Raw genomic sequence first — 12095 nt, 5'->3', positions numbered from 1 at the left:
TGACTGATTTCCTGTCTTTATTGCATTTATATTAGGGGTATGCGTATCTCCAATAAAATAATTTCAACATGCATTTTATTGCCACTTTCAGAATAGAGGTTGGTAGGTTAACAGGTTGGTCACTTGGTTGATTGGTTAGTTAGTTGGTTGTTCAACTAGTTAGCCAGTTGTTCCCATCATAAAACTTGTATTATTTTATTGTTTTGGGTAGTATTTTGTACGGCTCGGTATCGATTTCAATTTCTTCAATCGATCCGCTTTCAATTCACAAGAATTCAGTTAGATTCAATTGCGATTTTTCCCGATCCGATATTGACTAATTATGGAACATCAATTCTTTTGACATAAAGATGATTTGCATCAACAAGAATAAGATGAAAATAATTTCATAATTGAAATTCAACAACTGTAAATACTGTATAAATTAAAAAAAGAAGATTCTGCCTTGTCTTAAAGTGCAACAAATCAGGTCTTTCATAAATGTAAGAAAATACTTTTAAATTCATGTACAATTTCAAAATTTCAAGAAAACAGTTAAGATACAAAAAAATGCCTTTAAAATTAAATTTTCATAAGAATTTATGAAAAAATGAGATATTAAAATAATAATAATAATAATTTGATATTGATTATTTATTTTTTTTTTTTGCCATTTTGGTTGGTTGGTTCAATCATTGGTGAGTTGGTCAGTCAGGTCGGTTCCTTAGTTAATCAGATTGAATAATTTAGCACATATGTACATATATACTACGATTGGTTCAGGGTGTACCCCGACTACTGCCCGAGGTCAGCTGGGATAGGCTCCAGCACCTCCGCGACCCTTGTGAGTAGCAAGCGGTTAAGAAAACGAATGGATGGATGATGGATGGATGGATGGATGGATGGATGGATGGATATACATATATGTACACATATAAATATACATATACATGGGAGTCTCCTCTAACTGCTGTGCCAACATTTTTTGGGTACTTTTCCGTTTTTTTGTCCCTTTCGAAGACAATCTGGCGCAGAGGTGGAAGGACTGGCGTGCTCCAAATGGGTTCTTGCTGAGACTGCTCGACGCTGAGTTCCATTGAGAGGCGCTTGAATGCCTTCTGCTGAGGCAGGGCATCCAGTGGCCATGCTTTGGATGGCCTCCGGCGTGGCCCGTTGGCCTTTGTGTCACCCAACAATGACCAACGCGCCATTGTGCGTCGGCCCAATGGTCACACACACACACAATGTATGCGTACGTGTGTGTTATGTGCCATTCTGTGCATGTATGTTGGCTGAATTTACTTTTTCTGAGCGTTCAGAGGCGGAGGCTGCGTCACCGCCGCGGGGGAACCAATCAGCCACTTGTTCTTTGGATTTATGCCAGCGTGTCCAGCTTGGAGACTTTAGTCCAAGTGGCAACATTGGGGCAAAAAACAAGCACAAACTCACGCACGCCGCACCATAGAAGGTGAGCGAGAGAGAGCGAGGGGGGGGACGAGATGCCCTACACACCGTCTGGTTTTTTTTGCGACCGGCTCATCCGGGAGCGGGAGCGGCGCGACGGCGAAGGCACCCTCAACAAGCCGCTGCGCTTCAACGGCCAGGACTTTGGCGCCCTGCGGCGGGAGTACGTCCAGCGCGGGACCATCTTTGACGACGACTCCTTCCCGGCCAGCATCGAGTCGCTGGGCTTCAGAGACCTTGGACACAAGTCCAACAAGGTCAAGAACATTGTTTGGAGGAGGCCCAAGGTAGGAGGGAGGGAGGATGGATGGATGGATGGATGGATGGATGGATGGATGGATGATTGACTGGGGGAATTAATCACGTGGGGTGGATGGGGTTCTATGCAAAGCAGTTTGAGTGTGCATTTACAGTATTCCATATTTTTGAGGTTCATGTACAATTTGGAACGAGTTTTACTGGTAAGGTTTTTTCAACGACTATATACATATATATATACTAGGGATGTAATGATATCCAAACATCATGATACGATGTCACGATATGAAGGTCAGGATACGATAATTATCACGATATTGTGGGGTGGTTGGCGATACAATAAGAGGAAACAATATTGAAAAAAAAATGAGGTCATACTAAAAAATAAACACACACGATATTGTGCTTTTGTAAATTACAGCTATGAAAAATATAAAAATTATATACAAAAAATATATAAATATATATATTTAGGCACTTATTTGCTAATAATAATAAAAATAATAAATAATAATAATAAAATAAAACTAATAATAAAACTAATAAAATTACTTGCTAATGCAAGCACACATTGAGTTCTTCCACATACTGACTCGGTTCACAAGCGAATTACGTGCCCCTTCATTGGCCCATTAGCGTGGATTTTAAACATATAAGGGCCAAAACATGCCTTATGAAAATTAAACTGCACTAAAATATAGCCACCAGAGGCTGCTAGAACTGCAGAAATGGAAATCAACCTGACTTATTTTTAACAGATGTGCTGCTTTGAATATTGTGATTGACGACGACGATATATTGTGGCAGTTTTAATATCGCGATATCACAATATTGCTGTTATCGTTACATCCCTAATACATACACAGATGGATGTATGGATGTACATAAGGAAGTCTTATCAATTATGACAAGTTCCATATTTATCTTAATTACCAAATGTGTAGTATTGTATAATCTAAAAAAAATTATACTGAAGCGTAAAGTGCGGACTCACATAGCAGAGATAAACGCATGCTCGCTATTCGGCGAAGGGGTGTCTCTCTTGCTCTAATGACTTATTGCAGTCGATGAGGTTCGAACTAAGAGGTTTTTATTTTTTAATAAGGATAAATGTACCTTTGTTTGTTGTATTTTTGTGCAGGAAATTAGCGAGAACCCACAGTTCATTGTGGGCGGGGCCAGTCGTACTGATATCTGCCAGGGAGATCTCGGTGAGTTCAACTATTTTGTGGGTATACTTGAAAATGACAAGTTAATTTACTAAAAGATGTAACTTGTGAAATTATTCTTTTTTTATTATTTAATTTTAGCAGCATGTGTGTAGGGTGTTTCTGGAGCACTTTTTGTGTCAAAACACCATATTTTCAGCAGGCCATGTCCACCAAGTCTGTGGAATGTTTATAAATACTTCTATTCCAAAAAAAACAACAACATTATTCTCGCAAGATTAGGATTTGTTAGATTTTCCAGTAAATTTTGAGGGGGAAACTGAGGTCATCGCCTGAATCAGCCCACGTACCCAAACTCTATATGCCCTCCCAGAGACAGGCTGTGGCCTCCCCGCTACATTGTTGTTACTCTTTTGGAAGGGAATCCAGCCAGCAGCGCTTCTCATTGTTGAGCTCAAAAGGCACAAAAAAAAACAAAAAACCTCTGTAATGTTGCGTCAGTGGACAACTAACACGTGTTGCATTTGGTACCTTGGCCCTCAGTTAAGACCACAACTTTCACAATTATTACAAATGATCAATACTGTACAAAACATACTTTAGCAGGACGTACCTACCTTCTTGTGCGCAGGTGACTGCTGGCTGCTGGCCGCCATCGCCTGCCTGACCCTCAACGAAAAGCTTCTCTACCGGGTCGTCCCTTCAGATCAGAGTTTCACGCAGGACTACGCCGGAATCTTCCACTTCCAAGTTGGCCAAGGAGCTTCCGTTAACCTCGTTCTCCATCTCGTCTCTGCTTAAATGACCAATCTTTACTGATCTCGGCCTTTGAACTCTTCCACAGTTCTGGCGCTATGGCGACTGGGTGGACGTGGTCATCGACGACCGCATCCCCACCTTCAACAACCAGCTGGTGTTCACAAAGTCAGCGGAGAGAAACGAGTTCTGGAGTGCCCTGTTAGAAAAGGCCTATGCAAAGTGAGGCGTCTTTTAATGGAGAGAGTCTTTGAAGAAAAATCGACAGTTACAGATTCCTATATTGTAAAATGGCAACTAATAAACCCATCAGTATCTCTCAAACTTAGCCGTACCATATTGAATTAAATCGTAATCCGACTGAATCGAACCAAGTCGTTCCACTTAGAAATATAAACTGCCCTTGAATTGTACCTGACTGATGCCCCTTGTCCCGGCTGCGTCAAGACTGCACGGGTCCTACGAGGCCCTGAAGGGCGGCAACACCACCGAGGCCATGGAGGACTTCACAGGCGGGGTGACCGAGTTCTACGAGATGAAGGAGGCTCCAAAAGACCTCTACAAGATCATGAAGAAGGCTCTGGAGAGAGGCTCCCTCATGGGCTGTTCTATTGATGTGAGTTTCACACACACTGTGATGAGTTTGTTTGTTTCCCCCATCATGCACTCGCTGGGTAGCTTTGGACTTTGAGCAGATTGTGTTACTTTTACCCAAAGGCGGGTTAATGATTTTGACCCGAGCAGATTGGGTTGAAGATTGATATTGGCAGATTGAAGAGAATAAAAATGACAACGAGTGAAATGGATTGAGTAGAAGGAAGCGGGCCATTGTGTTAGACCTTTGGAATTCATTTTGAGAACAACATTGATGTAGCTATAGTTTTTGTGCGACTACATTTTGCATTCTGCAGTCCCTCGTCCCTGCTCGCTTCGAGACCCGTACGGCCACGGGCCTGGTGAAGGGCCACGCTTACTCCGTGACGGGGGTGGAGGAGGTAAAAGACCGGCCGGTTTGCTTGCAAAATTTGATCAGGAGGATTGACACTTTGTTTTGTCTTTGGCAAGTGTCGGCCCTCGCAGCACAGAGAGACTAAAGTGCGCCTGGTGCGTCTCAGGAATCCTTGGGGCCAAGTGGAGTGGAACGGACCCTGGAGTGACAAGTTAGCATCCCTACTGGAGAAATTGTAGCCCAGAGTGTGGAATATTGGCTACTTTTATAGTTTGGTCTTTTCCCTTTTAGCTCAAGGGAGTGGGCCGCGCTATCCAAGGCTGAGAAGGAGAAGCTACAACACCAAAGTGCAGAGGATGGAGAGTTCTGGTAAAGTGGTTTGAGACAAGACCAATTCTCAATACACGCATGATTTTAATCAAATATATTTGTTCTAGAGAAACATGACATATTTTCAAGTTTTTCTGAGGAATACTAATGTTCCCCCTCTCCAGGATGTCCTTTGAGGACTTCAAGAAAAATTACACAAAGATTGAGATCTGCAATCTCACGCCTGACGCCCTCGAGGACGACAAGATCCACAAGTGGACAGTGTCTGTGAACGAGGGCCGTTGGGTGCGAGGCTGCTCAGCCGGAGGGTGCAGAAACTACCCTGGTATGAGATGCAGTCGCCGAGCCGAAATCCTAAGGTGCTCAGGGCATGTCCAACTGGGATGAGGCCATGGGGCAGACCTAGGACATGCTGAAGGAACTAAGGTCCTGATTTACTTAGGTCCCAAATAGCAGCCACTAAATTGCACATCCTGTGCATCATCGCTTTTAAAACTCACGACAGCACGCCTGAAAAACTGCTCTGGGAGAAGCCAGCACCAGTTGTCACAGTGTGCTGTGTACCCAGATGCAAGGAAAAGCGGAGTTGAGGAGTTTCATCAAAAATGATATGGCATGACTCCTTCTTGTGACTGTCATGTAACTGTCAGCTGATGATCATTCAGACATATATGCTCCACTATCTATATCTGTGGCCCGTTAACAAATGGCCCGCGGACCACTGCTCTAGTGAATGACTAGCTTTGCTTTGATTGGCCAAGATTGAATTTAACTGTGACTACTCCCACAGTGGTTTAATCCTACCTCTTGCAGATTATTCCAGCCTATCTATCTATAATGTGACCATCATCAGGTCTAACCTACCTCCACACAGAGATAAACCAGGTGTCGCGTAGGATTTACACCAGTCACAAAAAGAGCCTCAAGACTCACAGCGTGTCTAGGAACCCCTCAGTGTCTTTGACCCGGTGCTACTCGGGGAGGGACCAGTCTAGAAATCCTGCTTAGACACTTCCCCCCAAAAAAACAGACCAGAAAAAGTGGCACAAACTGCTTTAAACCACACCAGTAATCTTTTTACCGCCTGACACAGCTCTCGTTTCGATCCCAGCAGACACTTTCTGGACCAACCCTCAATACCGACTTCGATTGCTGGAGGAGGACGACGACTCGGAGGACAACGAAGTTGGCTGCACCTTCGTGGTGGCTCTGATGCAGAAGAACAGGCGGAAAGAGCGCAGGATTGGCGCTAACCTGTTCACCATTGGCTTTGCCATCTATGAGGTTCGTTAAGACGGCTTCTGCTTTGGATATTTGATGCGGAAATGAGCGGTAGATCTTACTCATGGTAGACTGCACTCGGTCAGTTGGTTCATGTGGTCTGGAAATCTGGGTTTCTGAGTTAGGAGCTCAGTCCTTTGCAGAAGGATTCAGAGTAGACCCAAGAATAGCTGTTCTACAGCCTTTTAAGTACCACCTCAAAAATTTGAATGACGAGGCTTCAAAATCGTTTTTGACGTACCACTAGAGGTACCACACTTTCAGAATTACTGCCCAAGAAACCTGTGGAGCTCCCATTTCCAAGAGGAAGGAGGCCAGGTCCTGATTGCTAATCATCTCCTCTGTCTGTCCACAGGTGCCAAAGGAGGTAAGTACATCCCCGCCCAGGATCCGAGATCTGAGGTGAATTTTTCTTCTTAGTCTCGGGAAGGGTTTTCCCACCAGAATGTTCTCCGTCCTCTTCCAGATGCACGGCAACAAGCAGCACATGCCCAAGGACTTCTTCCTGGTTAGTTCGTCCAAGGCGCGCTGCAAGTCGTACATCAACCTGCGCGAGGTCACCCAGCGCTTCCGGCTGAGCCCCGGCGAATACGTCATCGTGCCGTCCACATACGAGCCGCACCAGGAGGGCGAGTTCATCCTGCGCGTCTTCTCCGAAAAGAGGAACACCTCAGAGTGAGTGGCTGCTGGATTACAGGTTCCTTTTGGGGATTGACTATGCACTAATTGGTAGTTTTAAGTGTCTTCAATAAATGAATGGCAGCTAACAGCATTGGAATTAAGAGTGAACCCCCGGAGGCTTGTGGTTCAAATATGAAAGTACGCTTGTGGGTGGGTTGTCATGGTTTGTGGGGTGGGAGTGGGTTTTTTGAGGTGCACCGCCAAGAACGAAGCATTTTAACGGAGATTTGATTTGTAGAGCTGGAAGAAAGCGGCCCCAGTTCGAGGCTGTTATGGAATCTTTTTTAGGACGAGCCACTCCCGTCTGGGGCAATCTGCGGTAAACATTCAAAAATGTCTTCACTGAACCAACGCTGACCATCACTGGCTGCCCTCCAGCACGAGGACCAGACATCGGCTTGCACAGGAGTCCGCAGTCAACGTTCTCCAATTGGGATACTCACACGTTACATGCTATTACTGATGATTATAAATAGGGATGGGCCTGATAATTGATGAATGGATCATAAGGAATTATCTATTAATCAGGTCTGCTACGGGAAGTTGATCATTCGAGTGCAATATATCAATCTCATTGATTGTTAATTACCCCACAAATGCCCATCCCTAATTATACTGTAACCGCGGTACGGTTCACATAGTTTTTCTTAGCATATGCCGTCCAGTGAGTGAGCTTACTGGCTCGGAGGTCTACACGTGATATGTTATTGTTGTTGTCAGTAACCATGGTGACCTCTTTTTGTTGGTCTTCTCTCAGGGAAATAGAGAACAGAATCGAGGCCGACCATCCCGTGGTGAGTCGCGAAATTTTTTTTTACTTTCACTTTCGCGCCTTTACCAAAATAATGCTCTCTTTTGATTTACACTGTTAGAGGCATGCCCGCCGGGGCTGTCATCCCCTTGACCCACCTTTTGTACGACCCTTTTTTTGGTCATCTTTTTGTTTTATTTCACAAAAACCTTTGCACAGGACAGTGTAGACTTGTATATCACATGTGAAATTTCTCACCGACTCCACTGATCCCCATGTTTGGTGGTCCGGGCGTCCCTTACCGCAACCTCCACCTCTACGTCACCAGCCAGTGCCGGCCTCAGCAGGGGAGGAGAGCGAGGAGGACCAGCAGTTCCGGATCATTTTTCAAGAGATTGCTGGCGACGTGAGTACAAACATACAGGGGTGGCATAAGGAATCACAATTTATACTCCAAATGAGTTGACAGTTTAAAAACTCTTAGCCTCACTTCACTGATCTCTTCTACCCCCTCGAGTCTCTGACCAAAGTCCATAGTTGTGATAGATAGCCACAGAGAATGCTGTCCAGCTTAAAAAAAAAGAGCAGCGATAGTAAGCTACAAAATGGCAGCAATAGTAAGCTAGCATTAGCATTGCAAACAAGCAGCTGTTAGCCACAGCTGCTACGTTTGTAGCATGACTTCTTTGTAATGGAGTGTACTACAACACTAAATGTTACCAGTTTGAAGTTGTACTTTTTTTTTTACTAGCAATTAAGAAATAAATAGATGTGATAAACTTGCATTTCGAGCAGAAATGTTTCTAAATCAACATTGCTTCTAAATTCTCAGCACCTGCCTGACATCCCTTGCTATGCTTCTTTTTGCTAGTCTTTGCAAAGCTCATGAAACACAAGCTACCAAGTCAAACGTTTTTTGTTTTTTTTTAAGTATATTACTTTTCCCCCCCACATTAAAACTGTGATTTTATTTATTTTTTAAATCTGCAAACCGTCCCTTTAAGTAGCTGTAGAAAGTCAACAACCTGCAAGCTGACGCCCACCCCAAAAAAGTGAATAATTGCCTACAGATGCCACAAGATGGTGGCAAAACACTTTTTCACAAAAGAGTAGAACGTACACAAAAAAATGACGCAAGAGACGACATGTTCAAGTTAAGTACGTATATATAGGCCTAAATATATTTTTAAAAGGAAAAATATACTTATATATACTTTGTTACGTCCCATCTGCAAACGACGATTAAAAAAAAACAACAGGCCGACTGGCGTCATTAAAATCACAGAGGTGACTTTCTCTCGTGCAGGACATGGAGCTCACGGCCAACGAGCTGAGAAAACTTCTCAACAGAGTCATCGTCAAACGTGAGTATCCGATAAATCCTTTCGCTGTGGCGTCACGCGTACTTCCAGATGGCAAAGGTTCAGCACGATCAACAGGTAAACTGATTAAAAATAATAAAAAATAGATGTTTTGGAAAATGGTCGTTAACATGATCATCGAGGGACTAGCTAATGAACGGCCTTCTCTGTTTGCTCGAATTAAAGGTGATCTTGGCACTAAAACAGCTCGTTGTGCTGGTGCTAGCTAGTATGCTACCAAGTGCCAATTGGAAGTACCCTGGAGCCTTATGTTTACACAATGTGTGAATGAAGATGATGATGATGGTTCTTATGATGTGCTACAGACAAGAGCTTGAATACGGAGGGCTTCAGCTTGGAGAGCTGCAGGAGCATGATAGCTCTGATGGACGTATCCTTCGTATCGAATGCACAACAGGCCAACACCTGGGCCACATTATTATCATTATATTATTATTATTATTATTATTAGGGGTGTCAAAATTAGTGTGTTAATTTTTAGTTAATTTAAAGTTCCTTTAATGCCACTAACTATTTTTTTATTTTTTATTTTTTTTTTAACGTGCAATTAATGACCGCCCCTTATTTGGAAAGTATGTACTGGGGGAATTCCAATTGCAATACAGCAGACACGTCCAAGTCAATATTTAGCAGTAATAAATGTAATAATGCATACATTTGTGGAAACTGGGGCCAAGTTGTATTTTACAATTTTAAAAATATTCAGAATTTCACAAGCTATTTCATATTTAAAGAATGGATAGCTCTTAGTATGAAAAGAAAAATGCACTGAGCTGTCACTAAATGTCTTACAAATGCAATTATGCCATCTAGTGGCAGAAAAATCACCTCAACACAAATCAATATCACACTCGTTTTATACAGTAGAGTACATCTTTTTAATTAAAAAAAAAGAATTATTATGAAATTACTCTATCAGTGACTAAAATATGCAGCCATATTTCTATTACCAGTAGTTCATTTTTTCCCCCACTTTTATGTTAAGAGTATGAAAATTTATTAAAAAAACAAATATTTCATTGTACATTTAGAACAGATACAAATGAAAACCTAGAAAAAAATATATTGTACATTTTATTGTACATATAGAACAGATATAAAATTTGCAATTAATCGTGAGTTTTCATGTGATTAATTATGATTCAAAATTTTAATCGCCTGACACCCCTAATTATTATTGAGCTTCTACTGACATCTGCTCTCTTATTCAAGGAACTACAAACAAAATGTATATAAACTAAAATTATTAAATACATATATCAAATTAAATAAAACTATGTCTATAGTAGGGATGTAATGATAACGGCAATATCGTGATATCGTGATATTAAAACTGCCACAATATCATCGTCGTCATGTTCACGTAATTTAAATGCAACACATCTGTTGATTTCCATTTGTGCAGTTCTAGCACCCTCTCGTGGGTAGTTTTTTTTAATTTAATTTTCATTAAGGATGTTTTGACCCTTCTATGTTTAAAGTCTATACTAATTGTCAGATGAAGGGGAACATAATATGCCTGTGAAGAAAGTCAATATGTGGAGGAAGTCAATGTGTGCGTGCATTAACGACGTAACATAATAATAATAACATAATAATAATAAAACATAATAATAACATAATAATAATACAATATTGTGCTTGTTTTTTAGTATGAGCTCTTTTTTTTTTTTTTTTTTTTTTTTACAATATCATGACCTTTTTCAAATGTCGCCAACCTCCCCACAATATCGTGATAATTATCGTATCGTGACATTTGGATATCGTTGCATCCCTAGTATATAGTGTATAATCATATTTTAAGAAAGGTTATGTCTTAACTGGGTGGGCTAAGATGGACGGGACGAGTCGCCTCAACTTTCAGGAGTTTCGCCACCTGTGGAACAAAATCAAACAATGGCAGGTCAGCACGTATGGAGACGTCCTTGACATTAAAAAAAAAATTCTCCCACGCTCACTTTGTCCACACTCTCTCTTCCAGGGAATCTTTCAGCACTACAACCCGGACCAGTCGGGCAGCATCAACAGCTACGAGATGAGGAACGCCGTCAACGACGCAGGTACACGGGCAGCCAATTCCTTCGCCGCCTTTCCGGCCTTCGTTGCCGTCGCCCTCGCTCGTGCCGACGTTCATCAACTCATCCTGTTGTGAATGTTCGTGTCACTGTGCAGTCACGTGTCTTATGTCCCGCTCAGGCTTCCGCCTCAACAACCAGCTGTACGACACCATCACCATGCGCTACGCCAACGAGAGCATGAACGTCGACTTCGACAGCTTCATCAGTTGCCTGGTCCGCCTCGAGGCCATGTTCAGTAAGTTTTCAGGAAGTTGGATAAGGTCAAGAAGTTAACCGTGTTGGGCAAGTAAGATGGAGGTAGATGAACTTGACATTTATTTAATGCCTCCTACCTGTAGGAGCGTTTCAGGCCTTCGATCGGGATGGAGATGGTACGATCCGACTCAGCGTACTGGAGGTAAGAACACACGACTTATCCAATTAAAAAAAAAAAAAAATGTACAAAACAGATTTTCTCACCATGCTGCCATCTGTTGGACACTGTGGGAGCTGCATGACACACCTGAGTCAAACTAAATGGATGTCATCCCTGCAGTGGCTCCAGTTGACCATGTACGCCTAAAGGAAGAGGGCCGCACGAGGACCAGACCTGCCAAGACTTTACCTCATGACTTCCTGTGCCGCTTCTCGTCTTCCGCCTCAATTTGGGCCATTTGCATCTACTATGTGCTTTTGTTCTACTCTCATCCCCAACCTGCCCAAAGAAATCACTATCACTCGTCTTTTTCCATGCATGGAGATATCTTTCCTCCCATTCCGCCAACACCTCCTCCTCAGTTCCGGCCATTTGCATCTATTCCGTACTCTTCGTTGTTTGCCTCAACCCGCCCAAAGAAATCACTCTCTATCTCTTTTGTCATTTTCATGCATGGGGACGTCTTTCCTCCAAGCCCTTTCCTCTCATTTTTTAAGTGCAGTCCTTTTTGCCTCTATTATGTGACTTTGTCCTAACACCACCCCAACCCGGTCAAAGAAATCATTTTTTTAATGCATATAGACATCTTTCATCCTATCCAA

The 12095-nt window shown here is 42.6% G+C and overlaps 1 protein-coding gene and 1 long non-coding RNA gene across 3 annotated transcripts; one reads left to right on the top strand and one right to left on the bottom strand.

Moving 5' to 3' along the window:
- The first annotated feature begins 1228 nt into the window (after positions 1-1228).
- On the top strand, positions 1229-11787 carry capn3a (calpain 3a, (p94)). 2 transcript variants are annotated; one of them, XM_077540022.1, is made up of 21 exons: positions 1229-1730; positions 2843-2912; positions 3502-3620; positions 3715-3848; positions 4074-4242; positions 4538-4621; positions 4692-4786; positions 4867-4944; positions 5070-5230; positions 6020-6189; positions 6542-6553; positions 6653-6861; positions 7625-7661; positions 7947-8024; positions 8925-8982; positions 9306-9370; positions 10835-10903; positions 10982-11060; positions 11197-11313; positions 11417-11475; positions 11614-11787. In XM_077540022.1, exons 1-21 carry the CDS (start codon positions 1479-1481, stop codon positions 11638-11640), a joined length of 2142 nt encoding a protein of 713 aa, XP_077396148.1. In that variant the 5' UTR covers positions 1229-1478; the 3' UTR covers positions 11641-11787. The 2 variants fall into 2 exon arrangements, with proteins under 2 accessions (XP_077396148.1, XP_077396147.1); XM_077540021.1 differs by lacking the exons at positions 1229-1730; positions 2843-2912; positions 3502-3620 and having other exon boundaries at positions 3770-3848; positions 6017-6189.
- Positions 7579-11794, bottom strand: LOC144032276 (uncharacterized). Its single transcript, XR_013287743.1, has 4 exons — positions 10959-11794; positions 10822-10876; positions 8109-8188; positions 7579-8016 (listed from the first exon to the last, which is right to left on the bottom strand). It is a non-coding gene; the product is annotated as an uncharacterized LOC144032276 (long non-coding RNA).
- Positions 11795-12095: the final 301 nt, after the last annotated feature.

The sequence above is a fragment of the Festucalex cinctus genome, chromosome 12, assembly GCF_051991245.1.
Source record: "Festucalex cinctus isolate MCC-2025b chromosome 12, RoL_Fcin_1.0, whole genome shotgun sequence".
Classification (NCBI taxonomy): domain Eukaryota; kingdom Metazoa; phylum Chordata; class Actinopteri; order Syngnathiformes; family Syngnathidae; genus Festucalex; species Festucalex cinctus.
The sequence above is the reverse complement of the archived record's forward strand: the minus strand, read 5'-3'. Positions and strand labels throughout refer to the sequence as shown.